Source organism: Syngnathoides biaculeatus, chromosome 13 (assembly GCF_019802595.1).
Source record: "Syngnathoides biaculeatus isolate LvHL_M chromosome 13, ASM1980259v1, whole genome shotgun sequence".
Taxonomy (NCBI): Eukaryota; Metazoa; Chordata; class Actinopteri; order Syngnathiformes; family Syngnathidae; genus Syngnathoides; species Syngnathoides biaculeatus.
This window is the reverse complement of record NC_084652.1, coordinates 5,140,772-5,157,592: the sequence shown is the minus strand read 5'-3', so window position 1 is coordinate 5,157,592 and position 16,821 is coordinate 5,140,772. Positions and strand designations below refer to the sequence as shown.

Sequence of the window (16,821 nt, the reverse complement as noted above, 5' to 3'; positions counted from 1 at the left end):
ATAAATTCAGGTAATCCTGGGCATTTTTCTGTCAAAATGGCCGTCTATTGTTGTACTAAAGTGGCTCCAGCTACGCACACAAATTCGTTGAATGTTTTTGATATTCTCGGAAGATAAAGATGATCCTGATTCTGATTTCATAAAATAATAAGTCAAGTGATGCATGAATGAATGAAAATACCTCACATTTTATGTTCTTGCAATTGAATTTCTGCCAAAACTGGAAATTTTTAGTCTGCTCATTTCATTCAACGGTGCTGCCTTTTTTTTTTCTTTTTTCCCAGTGCACAATTTAGTCAACAGTGATTTATGTGGATCGTTTTCAACAAATTTTGAAAAGGACAGATTTGTGAAAAAATGCAATGTAATGCTGCACAATGATGTAAATAATTGAATAAAATATTTTTCTATGGTACAGCCTGATGTGTTTCTATTTGAATAGACAGTACTGTATTTATTTTTACACACAGTACTGGAATAAAAAAAAAAAAAAACAGGACTTCTGCTTATGCCTTCAGCTACTTTTAGGACTTATGACTTTCATGAGGTTAGCTGGAGAACATGTGAGTGTCATTTGTTTATTCTGGATTATACTAGTACAAAACTCTTAGAAAATGACTTGATGGCAAAGTATAAAAAAAAAAATCATCCATGTATCTATTTTCTATTGTGCTGTAAGCCAGATAGTCTGACCACTCTCAACTTTTCTTCAAAACAAACATTTAAACATGCAAAAAAAAATTGAGATGGCAAATGTAGAGATATTAGAAAGCAATCCATAAAAATCTAACATATGATAAATGCATGGATTCCACAAAAAAATTGAAAACAATTACACCTCTTATTAAAAAATATATACATTGTATATACACTGGATAGAAAAAAATACTGTATTAGAATATAGTACATTCATTTTAACCAAATCCTCACACCTGTGGAATAAAGACAAAAATCCCAGAAACTATCTATTTTCTTAGCCGCTTATCCTCACAAGGGTCACGAAAGTGCTGAAGCCTATTCCAGCTGTCAACGGGCAGGAGGCGGGGTACACCCTGAACTGGTCGCCTGCCAATCGCAGGGCACATGGAGACAGACAACAGTCGCACTAGCAATCACACCTAGGGACAATTTAGAGTGTCCGATTAACCTTGAATGTTTTTAGTCCCGCCCTCCCAGAAACTGATTAACAAAAATAATACAAAAAAAATAAGCAAGAAGACAAAAATAATGGATGAAAAAATACATAAACTAACTTTTGAATCAATACGAAATCACAAATTGACCTTGCTGCCCTGAAGATAAATATTTGCACATTATTGACTGTCTTGGCACTTGACTGAAGGACTTGGAGGAGGCGTCAGCTGCAGTTGTCACGGGCTCAGGACGATGCTCCCTGATGAGGTCCGCCACATGCAATTGACATTTAACGTGACAGCCAATTGAAAGTTCTCAAGCCATTTATTGCTAGTGCTAACGCTAACGCTATTGCTGCGAAATCAGTCCTCCCGAGTAGGGATACATTGGAGTTCCGCCTTCCCTCCCATACACACAAAGGGAGGGGGGGGGGGGGGTCATTATAAAGTGACCATTTTGGATTCCTTCCAAGGCTTTGGGCTCTCACCATGGTGATTTAGAGAAAAGCCCTCATTCATTTATTGTTGTTATGTACAAAAAAGGTACACCCAAAAAAAAAACTCCAAATGAACACCCATTTACACTCTGACATGGGGGGGGGGGGGAACCTTTGCTTTCCTGTATAAAGATGGAAAAGAGAAATTCCATGCCATAATTGTCCATACATCACAAAAGCGACACTGTGGGGGCAGCGTGGATCTCCCGATTCACAGCCAATTAGATTCGCGCATTTAGATTTCCTCTCATTTGGAATTGCTCAGGGCAGCCCCTTCTTTCTTTGTTAAAGTTATGTTGGGGGTGATCGCTATGACGACCAGGCACAAGGGCGGGTGGTGATGCACAGTCATGGGAGATGCAACAAAAGCGGGTTTAAAGGTGGCCCCTAAGGATTGCGGTTTTCAAGTCACACCGTGGAGGAGAAGCAAGATATGACGTTACACACTGACTCGAGATGTCCTTTTTCCAGCCTTTGCAGGTAGTAGCGGAGCTGGGTGGGGCAGGGGTGCTGGGTTTGAGACTCGACACTTGCAGTTAATCAAGTCAAGTATTTTATTTGCTATACAGGACGCTGATGCCATCTAATTATCAGACCGAGGTATGCTCTCTCATTATGTAAAATTGTCTTGAGAAGGCTTTACGACACTGAAAGAAAGGAACCAGAATGGTTCTCAGCACAGATCTCCCCCCAAGACTAAGGAACGGTTAGGTTAGGTTAGGTTAGGTTATCTTAAGAAAGGATATCACTGGTTGTGCTACACCCTGTGAGGAAGGAATGGAATGTGAGGAAAATCTGACAGGACAGGACAGGAAAGGCTCAATGCCCCTTGCAAAACTTCATCCTGTCATGTTGGACGTGACAAGAAACCAGTACGACAGGACGAGACAGAGATAGCGACACAGCCAAAACTGCATATTTTGAAAAAGAGCTTTGAAAGAATGGGATGGAACAGGACAAAATAGGACAGGCCAGTACAAGAAAAGAGCAGATAGGACAGATCAGCAGGCCGTGCAATACCCAGTGATGAGCAAATCGGAAAGGACAAGACAGAAGAGGGGTAGTGAGACAGACAAAACTACACATTGCGAGGAAGGGATTTGATAAGTTACGGTACAACAGGACAGGACAGGACAGGCTCAGTGACCCTTGCAAAACTTCATCCTGTAATGTTGGACGTGACGAGAAACCAGTAGGACAGGATGAGACAGAGATAGCGACACAGCCAAAACTGCATATTTTGAAAAAGAGCTTTGAAAGAATGGGATGGAACAGGACAAAATAGGACAGGCCAGTACAAGAAAAGAGCAGATAGGACAGATCAGCAGGCCGTGCAATACCCAGTGATGAGCAAATCGGAAAGGACAAGACAGAAGAGGGGTAGTGAGACAGACAAAACTACACATTGCGAGGAAGGGATTTGATAAGTTACGGTACAACAGGACAGGACAGGACAGGCTCAGTGACCCTTGCAAAACTTCATCCTGTAATGTTGGACGTGACGAGAAACCAGTAGGACAGGATGAGACAGAGATAGCGACACAGCCAAAACTGCACCTTTTGAAAAAGAGCTTTGAAAGAATGGGATGGGACAGGACAAAGTGAGATAAGCCAGGACAAGAAAAGAGCAGATAGGACAGAGCAGCAAGCTCTAAAATACCCAGTGATGAGCAAATCGGAAAGGGCAGGACAGAAGAGGGGTGGTGGGCCAGACAAAAGTACACGTTGTGAGGAAGGCATTTGACAGGTTACGGTACAACAGGACAGGACAGGACAGGATAAAAGGAAAAAAACCATCAGAGTCCACACCCAGTGGAGGGTCGTGGGATGCAACGAGCAGCAAATTTGGTAGGACAGGACAGGGATGGTGAGCCAGGCAAAACTGCAACCTGTGAGGAAAGGACATGACGAGGAATAGGAAGGAACAGGAAACACCAAGTGGCAGGTTAAGCCCCGGAATGAATGAGATGTGAGCGGCTTTGCGGTTCAATCGCTCCTGCGAAGAATTTGAGTGCCAGTGAAAGGACGGTCTACAAAGAAAAAGTAATCACGAGGTCTGCGCAGATCAGTCATAAAGTGGCCACACACTGAGCGACTAAATCTCATCAGCGAGTCTCGGGAGATGTGCCAGCGACGCAACAAAGTGTTGATTTGCATGTTAAAAAAAGAAACAAAAAACAATACCAAAAAATCCAAATCCCGACATCTCCTTGGCAGGGTTACACCTGGCATACATTCCTGCACGGAATGAAAACACTTTGGCCCAAACGGTGACAACGGCAAACTCCGGCGGGGGCCCGACAAACAATAATTAGCGCCGACTGTCTGCATTCTGTTCACTGACAAGTCAGCAATACACAATCCCTCCCTGGCTGCCTCATAAAGAGGCCTGGGAGCAGGAATTTTTTACATCACCCCCCCCCCCCCCCCGTTCACTCCCTCCTTGCTTCCAAGTGAGTTGATCATGTGAATGTCCATTGTCACTTTCAGCAAAGGCGCTCCGCCGATTACTCACACTGAGGCCTCTGGGCGCAGATTTCGGACTTCCATCACGCTCAGGTTTAAACCCACTTTTGCTGCGACCGCTCAAATATCAACAACCAATAGCTTACTTTATACTTTGCTGCCTCGGCGCATATGGACTTATGTGGAATTAAAATTAGACATTATAACAATCCTATCTTCTCAAACACCCATCCATTTTCTTTGCCGCTTATCCTCACGAGAGTCGGGGGGGACTGCTGGAGCAGAACTGTGAGACCAACGCTTTACCAGCTGATCCACCGTGCCACCTCTTCTCAAACTACTTTTTTTTTAAACACAAAATAAGATGAAGGACGCCGGCGTTTACAACTTGTGTGTAAAACTCCTTGGCAACGCTGCTATAACTTTCTTGTTGAAAATTGTTTCTCTGCTTGCATGTCACACACCCGATAGCCATCTACCCCACCGTGATTGGTCTGCTTCGCACACAACTCCGTAAAAGTGCCATCAATATAAAACTCAAGGGCCGCGCTACCATTATACTTTCATATTAAGGTGGGGGCCGCAAAATATCACCACGTGGGTCACACATGGCCCACATGCCGCATGTTTGAGACCACTAATCAAAAACAACATGACAGGTAGCCAATGGCAAAAAGAAATGCAAAATGGCAACAGACTTAAACTGGGACACACAACATTGTGCCATTTACAGTGACTTTAGAGTGCTTGTGAAACACCGAGTTACCCCATTTGTTCTTTCCTGCCATTGCACAAATGAAAAGGGGAAAAAAAAACAAGTCCGGTAAGTGAATGACTATCGCACTGACGTTGCCGGAAGGCAAAAAAAGGTGAAAAGATTGCTTGAAAGAAGCATTTGTCCACCCGGCCAACACGATTATGCTGAATCAAATCCCTCTTAGACGTGATTCAGGCTTGCAAGTGTGTGTACGTCAAGTTGTGTCCACGCAGTATCAACAATATCAACTACAAAGAGAAACGGCTGGCTGGGTTTTTATTAGTTCACCGTCATGATCCGCTTGAAGAACTCCTGAAACTCATGTGTTGCAACACTTATTGAGCGCGGATACAGTTCGCCAAATGCGATTGTAGCTAAGTACGATGAGTGCAAGTGGCAAATTCGGCCCTGTAGCAGCCGATGGCGCTCGGCTGAAAAAAAAGCTAATTTAATTTAAAACTAAATACAGAAAAAAAAAATAAAACTAAACTAAAATACAGAAAAATATGACAATTTCCATCCAGCCACCCATTTTCTTTGACGCTTATCCTCACAAGGGTCACACGGAGTACTGGAGCCTATTCTAGCTGTCAACGGGCAGGAGGCGGGGTACACCCTCAACTGGTTGCCAGCCAATCGCAGGGCACTTGGAGACAAATAGCCGCACTCACAATCCCACCTATGGGCAATTTAGAGTGTCCAATTATTGTTGCATGTTTTTGGGATGTGGGAGGAAACGGGAGTGCCCGGAGAAAACCCACGCAGACACGAACAGAACATGCAAACGCCACACAAGCAGGGAAGGCATCGAACGCGGGTCTTCAGAACTGTGAGGCCAACGCTTTCCAGCTGTGATGTCACCATGCCCCCGGGAACAAAACATTATTCGATAAATGAAATTTGCCCAGCGACAAGTGGCAAATGTGGGATGAAATGAGGAAAAAAAAAATATATAAAAAAGAATCCGAGCGACTCGATATTTATTTTTGGGCATGCAATTTAATTCTTAGAAGATTCAACTGACTTCAACCTATGTATCTATTTTTTGGGGGGAAAAAAGTTAACTATTGGAAGAAATATATGAGTGTCGACGTTTTTCTACAACTTTCCTACATTTACAATTTTAATTCAACCATATGAATATAATCTTAACATTGATTTAAAAAAAAAGGCAGCACGGTGGAGCAGCTGGTAAAGCGTTGGCCTCTCAGTTCTGAGGACCCGGGTTCGATGCCTTCCCTGCTTGTGTGGCATTTTCATGTTCTCCCCGTCCCTGTGTTGGTTTTCTCCTGACACTCCAGTTTCCTCCCACATGCCCAAAACATGCAACATTAATTGGACACTCTAAATTGCCCCTGTTGTCTATCTCTATGTGCCCTGCAATTGGCTGGCAACCATTTCAGGGTGTGCCCCACCTCCTGCCCGTCGACAGCTGGGATAGGCTCCAGAACTCCCTGCTACCCTCGTGAGGATAAGCAGCAAAGAAAATGGATGGATGATCCCAAAAATTCGATTTCATCCTGAGAAAAAAATACATCAACTCTTGGAAGAAATATTTCATTCCTGTAAAATTTCCACTTTTCTTTGTAGAAATCCTCTAAAAACTCACAATTTCATTATAAAAGGATGTAATTTCTTTGAAAAAATACAACTCTTGATGCAAAACTGATACTTTTACTGTACAGACCTCCATTCTCAAATTTCTTTTACAAATATGACTCGATCCATGTAAAACAACCCAACTTTTGTCAAATTAGGTTGTTGTTTTTTTTACCCATGTTATGAAAAAACAGAACTGCTCAACTTTCTTGTTGTGATTATGTGATTATTAACGCGGTTGGAAAGCAAAAATGCATTGAAAGTTGATAAATAATTCTCAATAATTATCGTAAGAGTTTGAAGTTTGAGTGAGTCACTTTGTTAGATAACCTTTTGGACATAAGAGGTGATTGGGCGCCTCCCCCGCCGCTCCAAACCACGTTGCCGCATTTGCATAGGGGCGAGAGTATAAATGGGCACGCTCGAGTGCGGCGGTGCTGTCGGGACGCTCCGTGCAACACTAACCCGTCGCAGCGAGCGCAATGTCGACTTTCAGAGCAGCCGCTCCTCACTCCTCCTACAGGAAGATGTTCGCCGGAGACAGAACCGCGGTGAGAAGCAGCTACAGCAGCCGCCAGTATTCCGCTCCCGTGCGCACGACCCGGCTGCTGTCCTTCGGGGCGCCCGTGGGCTCCGGCGGCGGGATCTACGCCACCAAGACGCAGCGTCTCCGCAGTAGCAGCGCGGCGATGCCCCGGCTCGCCTCCGAGCAGCTGGACTTCACGCTGTCCGACGCCATCAACAGCGAGTTCATCGCCAACCGCACCAACGAGAAGGCGCAGATGCAGTCGCTCAACGACCGCTTCGCCAGCTACATCGAGAAGGTGCGCTTCCTGGAGCAGCAGAACAAGATCCTGCTGGCCGAGCTGGAGCAGCTGCGCGGCAAGGGCACGTCCCGAGTCGGCGACCTGTACGAGGACCAGATGCGGGAGCTGAGGCGCCAGGTGGACCAGCTGAGCAACGAGAAGGCTCGGGTGGAGGTGCACCGGGACAACCTGGCCGACGACATCGGGAGGCTCAGAGACAAGTAAGGGCGGGGAGGGGGCTCACTCACACGGTCACTTCAAAAAAAAACAAACACGGAGCTCTCCAAGTACACTAACATAAACTATAGAAGTAGTATAGACGGCCTAGGTGCTCAACAAAACTAAAAGTTTATTCTCGAATAGTATATGTAACATTATTGGAAGGCGTGTAACATTATATACAGTTTGATGATAAATGGTGCAAAGGTATGGAAGCGTATTACTGCCACCCCCCCCCAAAAAAAAAACCCGGTCATGTTTCACATTATAATGTGAATCGTTTCACGTTATAACAGAGATTTGTTTCACATAATAACGTAGATTCATTTCACATAATAACATAGAAAATAATAAATTTCACCCCTCTTCACCCCGCCCCCCAAAAGACAATTATTTCCAGTTCGGGTGGGTTGAGACCTTTTAGAGTTATATGTCAGGCATATTCATTGCTCTATATCTACTCAAAGCTTCAATAAAACCCCTTGATCATTACTAAACAATGATTTAAGATTGTAAAAGAAGACGCACGTTCATCAGGCTTCCCCAAATTGGCTCTGCCTGGGACCTGAATCGGAAGTTATTGCTTCGAAACGGAGTTTCTGCAGGATGGATAGTTCGGCAACACTAAATGATTAAATGATGTCTTATGGAAGCGTATTGCTACCGCCCACCTGAACCGGAAGTAATTGTCTTTTGGGAGGCGTGGTAAAGAGGGGTGAAATTTATTATTTTCTATGTTATTATGTGAAATCAATCTGTTATTATGTGAAAGAAATCTCTGTTATAACATGAAACGATTCACATTATAATGTGTTCATGTTATAATGTGAATCGTTTCACATAATAATGTGAAAGGTGACCTTTTTCTTTTTGGTGTGGAAGTAATAGGCTTCCGTACAAAAGTGGTGAGCACATATACTTCACAATTCTGAGATTGAATGTTGGAATATAGGTTCCAGGCTTCCTGTGCAGTTTCCAGGTTCAGCCCGTGATTGTGTGGGTTTCCCCTGGGTGCTGGGCTCCCACTCACATTCTAAAAAAATGCCAGCAAGGTTAACTGAAGAGTCTAAAATTGTTCAGGGGTGTGGATGTGAGGATGCTTGTTCATTTATGCTACCCCCACCTCTCGCTCAAAGTCAGAAGGGATAGGCTCCAGCTCACTTGTAAACCATTGTGACGCTAAGCAGTAAAAAAAAAAAATGGATCGATGGATGAAAATGTCCAGTGAAAAACTAAACGAAACTGTACTTAATTCATCATTTAAAAAAATAGTGTACACAAGCTAAATAACAATGGTATGAAAATAGATGTCTGAAAACAAACACTTCTAAAAGATAAAATGCAAACGTTTTGTACAAAAAAGTTAAATACTATTGAACTGTACTTAGGTTGCAATTCCTCTGCATACCACAAGAGGGAGTTGTGTCGTACCACACTGAGAATCACACAGGTATAAATGAATGGTCTTTAGTCTCATATAATGATTATTTTCCTCATAATATTCAACTCTATTCTTCTAATAATGAATTATTTGATACAAATAACTTCAAACATAAAACATTTTTTTTGTTCTGACTGCATACTGTAAAATTTACTAGCCCTAGTTTCACCGATCAACATAAAATTGGGTGGACGTGGACATGTCCGTCATGCATGAAAATAAACATATTTGCCATTTTAGTAGGAAGGAGCCATTTTGGGCAAATTCCAGGCCATGTACTTTGACAAACTCATTCTAGCAAATTCACGCAAAATTCGCATATTCAAATTGAATACATAAATACCGAACTTGATTACCTTTGCAAAGGACGTTACAGCTATTTTTCTTATTTTTGATACCGAGCCAGAAAAGCAATTTCAACGAAACTTGGTGAGACCTAATCGGATTTTCTGGGTGCACCTAATGAAGTGTCCAGAGGCTACAAGATGTTTAAATTTCGTTCCTCTTTCGTGCCAGGTTGCAGGATGAGATGTCCCTCAGGGAAGAGGCCGAGGCCAACTTGCAAAGCTTCCGACAGGTAACAGTAGGATCCGACCCGCTGTGCCGCATCACGCATTTTTGAGGTGATATTTACTCATTACACGAGTAAAATTTGGGGGCATTTGACTTCCTAGGTTCTCGTGGAAGGTGATTTAAAACCGATGTTAAATGATCACGAGTCTCTCATGCATCTCTGTGACTGTCTCCTTTCTGCTTGGCGAGACTGGAATGTGCGCCTGTGGTGGCACAACAGCGGATTGTAGCCATGATCCCAAATAGCCTGAGAGCAGGCCCTGCTAGGACAAGACAGGGTTGGACACGTGGTTGGTTGGGTGAGGTGAGGTGGGGAGGGGGGGGGGGTACTGTTGTGTTCAATCAGCCCTGCAAGAAGGGGAGATCTTTTTAAGTCTGACTGGTCACGCTGAATGAGTCGGATTCGGGCAACAACAGTGTGGGGGCCCACTGTGGTTATCAGAGCGAGAGGACAAGCCCACCGTGAGATCTGGCCGCCTGGGAATAGCAGCCATTACGTGTCGGGGATTAATGTCAAGTCAACGGCATCGTGAGGATGAGGCATGCAAGGATCGGCCACGGCATTCGATAGGGACCCCGTTTTCATCGGCGAATCCTCAAACTCGTCGCCAAACTTTGTTGCTGCGCTCTGCCCACGTTAGACGGGCAACTTGAATATCCGGGGGGCCCAATTCAACTGAAGTGTCAAGTCGAAAAGAAAATCACACAATCACGTGTTCTTTTTAAGATTGGCCATACTTACGTTCCCAGCACGCATTGCGCCATGCAATGCTGAACTTTTTCCCTAAAAAGGAGTTTAATCGTTATTGATGTTTGTTTAAATCAAACCAATCAAAACAATTACATAAAAATTCAATTGAGAGTGCGTCACAGTGATAGTAACGGAAAATTCAAACAGCAGGAAAATATAGAAATGTAACCCTAAATCTGTAAGGATGGCTGAAGAAGATACCAGAAACAACATCAGTCATCTCCGTCCAGAACAGCATAATAGTGGGACTAGCCAAAATCCTGCACAGAACCCTCAAGGTCCCAGGCAGGCAGGTAGAGGGTCCAGGTTTGAAGGAGGGTGCACCCAGGTGGGTGAGAAATCTATATATATTTTTCTAAATAAATAATTCTTGGCAAACATCTGCTCCGGAAGCTCGCGTGGGCAGTCCAGACATTATGTTGTATAAGAATGGCAGGAAGGAACTCAGCGTGACATGCCAACAATGAGACGTTTTGCCGCCTGCACGCTGGCCCGCTCAGTCAGGCAGACAGCCTAGCCTTCGGGTCCAATTGGGATACCCGGACTGAATAACACGCTTTGTTTGCAGTATTAGCGGCGGGCAAAGCCGCTTCATTTGCTGATACCTCATTTGACGGCCTGCCAAAGTCCGGAGGACAAAGCGGGGCAGTGTGGCGTCACCGCGACGACTCCGAAACAAACGCTAATTAATAACGGACAATGGAATGTTTATATCGTCGGGTGAGCCGCGGAAGGCTGCTAAAATAAGCCAGCGCTCGTTTCGGGAATGGTTTGGCAATCTTAAATGAGATTTGGTAAATTGGAAATCTAAACGCATCCTCAAGATTTTTGTCTATACGTTTGAATTCCTACAAGATTGAAAATGATTATTATCAGGTCAAACAAATCACCTTTTTGAAGACTTGACCCTCATCAAATCAAAACCTGACCAAAATTATCAGGCTGGTTCACCCAGGAACCCCCATATCCATCCACCCATCCATCCTTGCGTCCATCGTAGCGGGGGCAGCAGCATGAACAAGAGGACCCCAAACTTCCATTTTCCCAGCCACTTCATCCATCTCTTGCAGAGGATCCCTGAGGCCTCCCCAAGCCAGGAGGGAGACATACTCGCTCCATCTTGTCCTCGGCCTTCCCTACGGCCCCTTCCCAGTGGTTCGTGGCCAGAACACCTTCACCAGGGAGACGTTCTGGATTCAGCCGGAACAGATGTGACCTCATGTGGCCCCTCTCGATGCGGAGGAGCTAAAACCCAACACAGCGCATGCCCCGGGCTCCATATAATAGCCAATAATTATTAGACAACTCAGCCAAACTCCATTTTACTTAACAAAATGGGCATGAGCTGTGGGTCGTAACCGAAAGAACAAGATCCTGGATACAAGCGGCCAAAATGAGTTTCCTCCGCAGGGTGTCCGGACTCTCCCTTAGAGAACAGGTGAGAAGCTCAGTCACCCGGGAGGGGCTCAGTGTCGAGCCGTTGCTCCTCCGCATTGAGAGGAGCCAAATGAGGTGGCTGGGGCATCTGATTCGGATGCCTTCCGGACAGCTCCCCGGTGAGGTGTTCCGGGCACGTCCCACCGGAATGAGAACCCGAGGACGACCCAGGACACGCCAGAGAGACTGTCTGGAAGCTGGAAGAAGTGGCTTGGGAAAGGGAAGTCTGGGTATCCCTGCTGAATCTACTTCCCCCGTGACCTGGCGGTAGATAATGGATGGATGGAAAGTGAAATACGTATACCGCCCCACCAAAAACATCTCACCAACACATGCCTCAAAACGCAAGAAAATCGCCCATTTTGTTTTGAAGCGCACATTTTAGCGTCATTTTGACCACCTCAAAGCAAATTTTCCTGATTTAAAGCTCAGAGTCGGTTCGGAGTTTGATCGGTATTGACCAACAAACCCACAAAGGAAGTAGCCCTTTTCAAGACATTTTAGGGATTTCTTTCAAAAGTGTGATTTTGTAAGATTGGTGTCAAATATGAACCACACGGACTAAACAGATGGGGGACAGGAAATTGTAAAATCTATGGGAGCTAAATTTCATCGCTCTCCATAAAAACCATACTGTAACTCTCAATAACTTTAAAAAAATTCAGGATCTCTGCGTAAATGAGGGTGGGAAGATTCAAGCGGCGTATACGTAAAAGTGTTTTTCCTCGGTGGCAGCAAATATGCAATTTATAACTGATGTCACCACAAGTCAGTGCACTAAATCAGCTCGTGGGTGTCATGGCGCAGGATGTGGACAACGCTGCCCTCACCAGACTGGACCTGGAGAGGAAGGTGGAGTCCCTTCAGGAGGAAATTGACTTCATCAAGAAGCTGCATGATGAGGTAAACTCCTTTTTTTTTGTGGGACTACTGAGGAAAAGCTGCCCGCATACTATAAAGCGATTTATTCTCTATGTGCTGAGAGGTCGAATCAATGCAGGACGAGAGATTGCAATTGCGTACCGGCTCTGTCGCTTCTGCGGTAGGAAATGCTGGAGCTGCAGAATCAGATCCACATGCAGCAGCACGTGCAGGTGGACATGGACGTGGCCAAGCCGGACTTGACGGCCGCTCTGAGGGACGTACGCCTGCAGTACGAAAACCTGGCCTCCAAAAACATCCAGGAGTCTGAGGATTGGTACAAGTCCAAGGTTGGGATTTTAGAGCGGGCAGCCGGAATGTGTTGAAGGCAAAAAATTAAATAAATAAAAAAAAAATCAGCATTCTTATCATTAGAAGGTTATGTTTAAATCACTCACTTTTCTTTGTTGCATATTTGACACTAAAACATTTGAAATACTAATTCAGTGATTCCCAAACAGTGTACTGGTGTACATAAGTGTGCTGTGAGCGCTCTTCAGGTGTGAATTTGGAAGTTATCCAATTTTATGTAATGGCTAAAAACAACCCCATCTATTTCCAAGAAATAATGTATCTTTATTCATCTATTTATGCCAGTGAGGCACAATGACAGACACACAAAAAAATCCTCTTCTATTAGATGACAGGAAGTACATACAGTAATTAATTTATCAATTTTTAGTGATGTTTAACTTTTTTTTGGGTGTGCCGTGGGATTTTCCAATTGTAAACTATGTCCCTTGGCTCTATAAAGGTTGGAAATCACTGCCCTAATTGACCAAAAACAGTAAAAATTGAGTCTGATTTCATGTCAGACTGAAAAAAAAAATAGCACCTCTTTTCATATGGCGCGTGTTAACATTTGGTTACAGCAGTGTCTTGATTTTATCATGCATCACAGGGGGGTGGTGCCTATCCCGGCTTACTTTGAGCGAAATGGCAGACTACGCCTTGTCAGACACACGGCTCATGTAGAAACGGACAAATTCACGCCATCACTGGGTGGGAATTGACCTCACACTGCCCTCGCTGAAGTCAGACAAATGTATCAAGCCACCATCCGTGCGTTTTGTCTTCAAAACAAATAAGTAATTATAAGAATTACATTTTTGGGTGGACAAACAAACTACAAATTGTACTCCCCCGCCCCCTTACTATTATTACAGAATTTTCTTGACATACAAAGACTTTATTCTGTCAAAAAGTTCATTTTTCCCCTCTTCATTCTATAAACTCTTCAAATGGTCTCAACATGGAGGGCCATGGCGAAGACCTCGTTTCTATCGCCCCCTGTCGGAACAAAGAAGTCACTGCAGTTTAAACTGCTCTCCAAATGTTTAAAAGCCTGTTTTTCTTTTAAGAGTGTATCTTTGATTATCTCCATACTTCGTAGTTTTACTCTATCCTCACTGATTGAACATCATTTCCTCTCAGTTCGCCGACCTCACCGAAGCGGCCGCGCGCAACAACGAAGCTCTCAGGCTGGCCAAGCAAGAGGCTAACGACTACAGGCGACAGGTTCAGGCCCTCACCTGCGAGGTGGATGCTCTCAAAGGAACTGTGAGTACCGATCAATCGCGACCATCGGGGTTACGATCGAAGCTCCTCCTCCCTCGATCTTCGGTTGCTCCTCCCAAGAACGAGTCGATGGAGCGGCAGATGCGGGAGATGGAGGACAATTTCTCCGCCGAGACGTCCGGCTATCAGGAAACGGTCGCTCGCCTGGAGGAGGACATCCACAACATGAAGGATGAGATGGCCCGCCACCTGCGGGAGTACCAGGACCTCCTCAACGTCAAGATGGCCTTGGACATCGAGATCGCCACCTACAGGAAGCTGCTGGAAGGAGAAGAGAGCAGGTGATGCATGACATTGAATTCATATCTGGATTCTTTATATACACTGCGATTTATTCCATTCTGTATTTTTCATCTTTAATTTTGCTTTAATTCATTTGTGAATTTTGACACATATATTAGTATTTTTCCAACATTTGGTTTAAATTAAAAATACAAATATTTGTGCGTTATTATTACCATTTTTTTTCCTTCCCAATATTTTTCACTTTTTCCATAATATTTTCCCAAACTCTTTTGGGCATTTTTCCTCTATTTTTGTGTAATGTATAGTTTTACACTATTGTTACTATGATATGATATCCCGAATATGATATGATTGATACTAATTTTTATACTTAGAGAGGGTAATGGGCGTCAAGGTGGGGCAACCGGTTAGTTCGTTGGCCTCACAGTTCTGAGGACCGGTGTTCAAATCCTGGCCCCACCTCTGTGGAGTTTGTATCGTCCCCCTGGGCCTTTGTGGGTTTTCTCCGGGTACTCCGGTTTCCTCCCACATCCCAAACACATGCACTCATTGAAGACTCTAAATTGTCCCAAGGTGTGATTGTGAGTGCAGCTGTTTGTCTCCATGTGCCCTGTGATTGGCTGGCTACCAATTCAGCGTTTTCCCCGCCTCCTGCCCAATGACTGCTGGGATAGGCTCCAGCACCACTGCGACTCTCGTGAGGATAAGCAGCTAAGAAAATGGATGGATGGAGATGGGAATACCCTAGCAATTATTGAAATGTGCTAGTAATAAAGGTAGTAAGTTTCATGTCGATTTCCATCTTTTTTTCTATTCTTTAAGATTTTGTATTATTTTCTAAATATTTTTTTCCGTATTGTGTCTAATAGTTAGTATTTTCCAATATTTGTTTTATTATATTATCATATTTTGTAATGATGGACTACATTTTTCTTCATATATTAGTGGGTTTCTTGTTAAAATATTTATATAGTACCCCCAATATATATATATATATATATATATATATATATATATATAATATATATATATATATATATATATATATATATATATATATATATATATAGTCAATTTGTGAGTAAATTCAGAGGAGATTATCATCATAGTATTCATAGATTTGACATTTTTGTTTAGTGGTGTGAAGTCAATTTTTTTCTGTCAAATTGAAGCTGGGAAACACTACTCTAGACAGATTGGCAACATCCATCCATCCATCCATTTTCTTTGCCGCCTATCCTCACGAGGGTTGTGGGGAGCGCTGGAGCCTGTCTCAGCTGTCAACGGGCAGGAGGCAGGGTTATACCCTGAACTGGTCGCTAGCCAATTGCAGGGATCGAACCCGGTTCCTCAGAACTGTGAGGCCAAGGCTTTACCAGCTGAGTCCACCGTGCCGCCAGATTGGCAACATTAAATAAGATTTGAGTCCTCTCCGTCCAAGCTGGCTGCAGTTTGACACCACTTGCAGTGCGACACGTTTTCATTGGTTATTCCCTTATTTACAGAATCTCCACCCCGATGCCGAACTTCTCCTCTCTCAACCTAAGAGGTAGGTTTACTTTTACACCGTTAATCCATCTTCGATGACACACACTGCAATCCTTCCAGAAACCATGATCGATTACAAACCTCACATGGAAACCGCGACCACCAAGAAGGTTCTGATCAAGACCATCGAGACCAGAGACGGCCAGGTACAATACCCACGCGCTATTGGCTCTGACTTCGAAAGTGAAGCTTTACATTGACTTTTTTTTTTTTCTTTTTGGCGTTTCTGTTAAGGTGATCAACGAGTCGACCCAAAACCACGATGACATGGAGTAATGCGGCACCTTGCCGAAAGCAAAACACGCAAGCGATATGACACACAGCTTCGAAAAGTGCCTTATATATATATATATATATATATGTAATGATTTAGTAAGCTAGTTAGTTTGAAACACAATGCCATTTCTGTTGTTTTTGTCAAAGACCGTAATTAACAATAAAAACAGCGCTACTGTACACACATAATCCACACAAAACACCTTACTTTTAGCCAAGTTTTTGACAGATCCAGTTTGCGAAACATGTCACCTTAGCCCTGTATGCACCAATAAACTAATACAACTGTGAGTAAAGTGTGTGTGATGCTTTTGTGGTGCACTTTCATTGTCAAACGCTAATAATAAATGGACGACTTTTGCTAAGCGAGTGTTCCAAATGGATTCCTACCTCATTAACGCCTGTATTTTCCCTACAGTGTCATGTCAAAATGTGCTCAACAACATGTCACACAAGAGGTGTGAAAGCCTGATGAAAAACCAGGAAGTGAGCAATACAGGTTTTTAAAAAATATATATATTTTGGTGATCTTATTACGCCTTGCAAAAGGGACAAAAAAGAACTACATAAGTG

The 16,821-nt window shown here is 43.7% G+C and overlaps 1 protein-coding gene across 1 annotated transcript; it reads left to right on the top strand.

The window, feature by feature from the left end:
• Positions 1-6,876: 6,876 nt before the first annotated feature.
• LOC133511083 (vimentin A2-like) lies at positions 6,877-16,554 on the top strand. The gene is made up of 9 exons (XM_061839683.1): positions 6,877-7,479; positions 9,435-9,495; positions 12,487-12,582; positions 12,726-12,890; positions 14,035-14,160; positions 14,239-14,459; positions 15,930-15,973; positions 16,033-16,118; positions 16,207-16,554. The coding sequence occupies exons 1-9, from the start codon at positions 6,935-6,937 to the stop codon at positions 16,246-16,248; spliced, it is 1,386 nt and encodes a 461-aa protein (XP_061695667.1). The 5' UTR covers positions 6,877-6,934; the 3' UTR covers positions 16,249-16,554.
• The last annotated feature ends 267 nt before the right edge of the window (positions 16,555-16,821 follow it).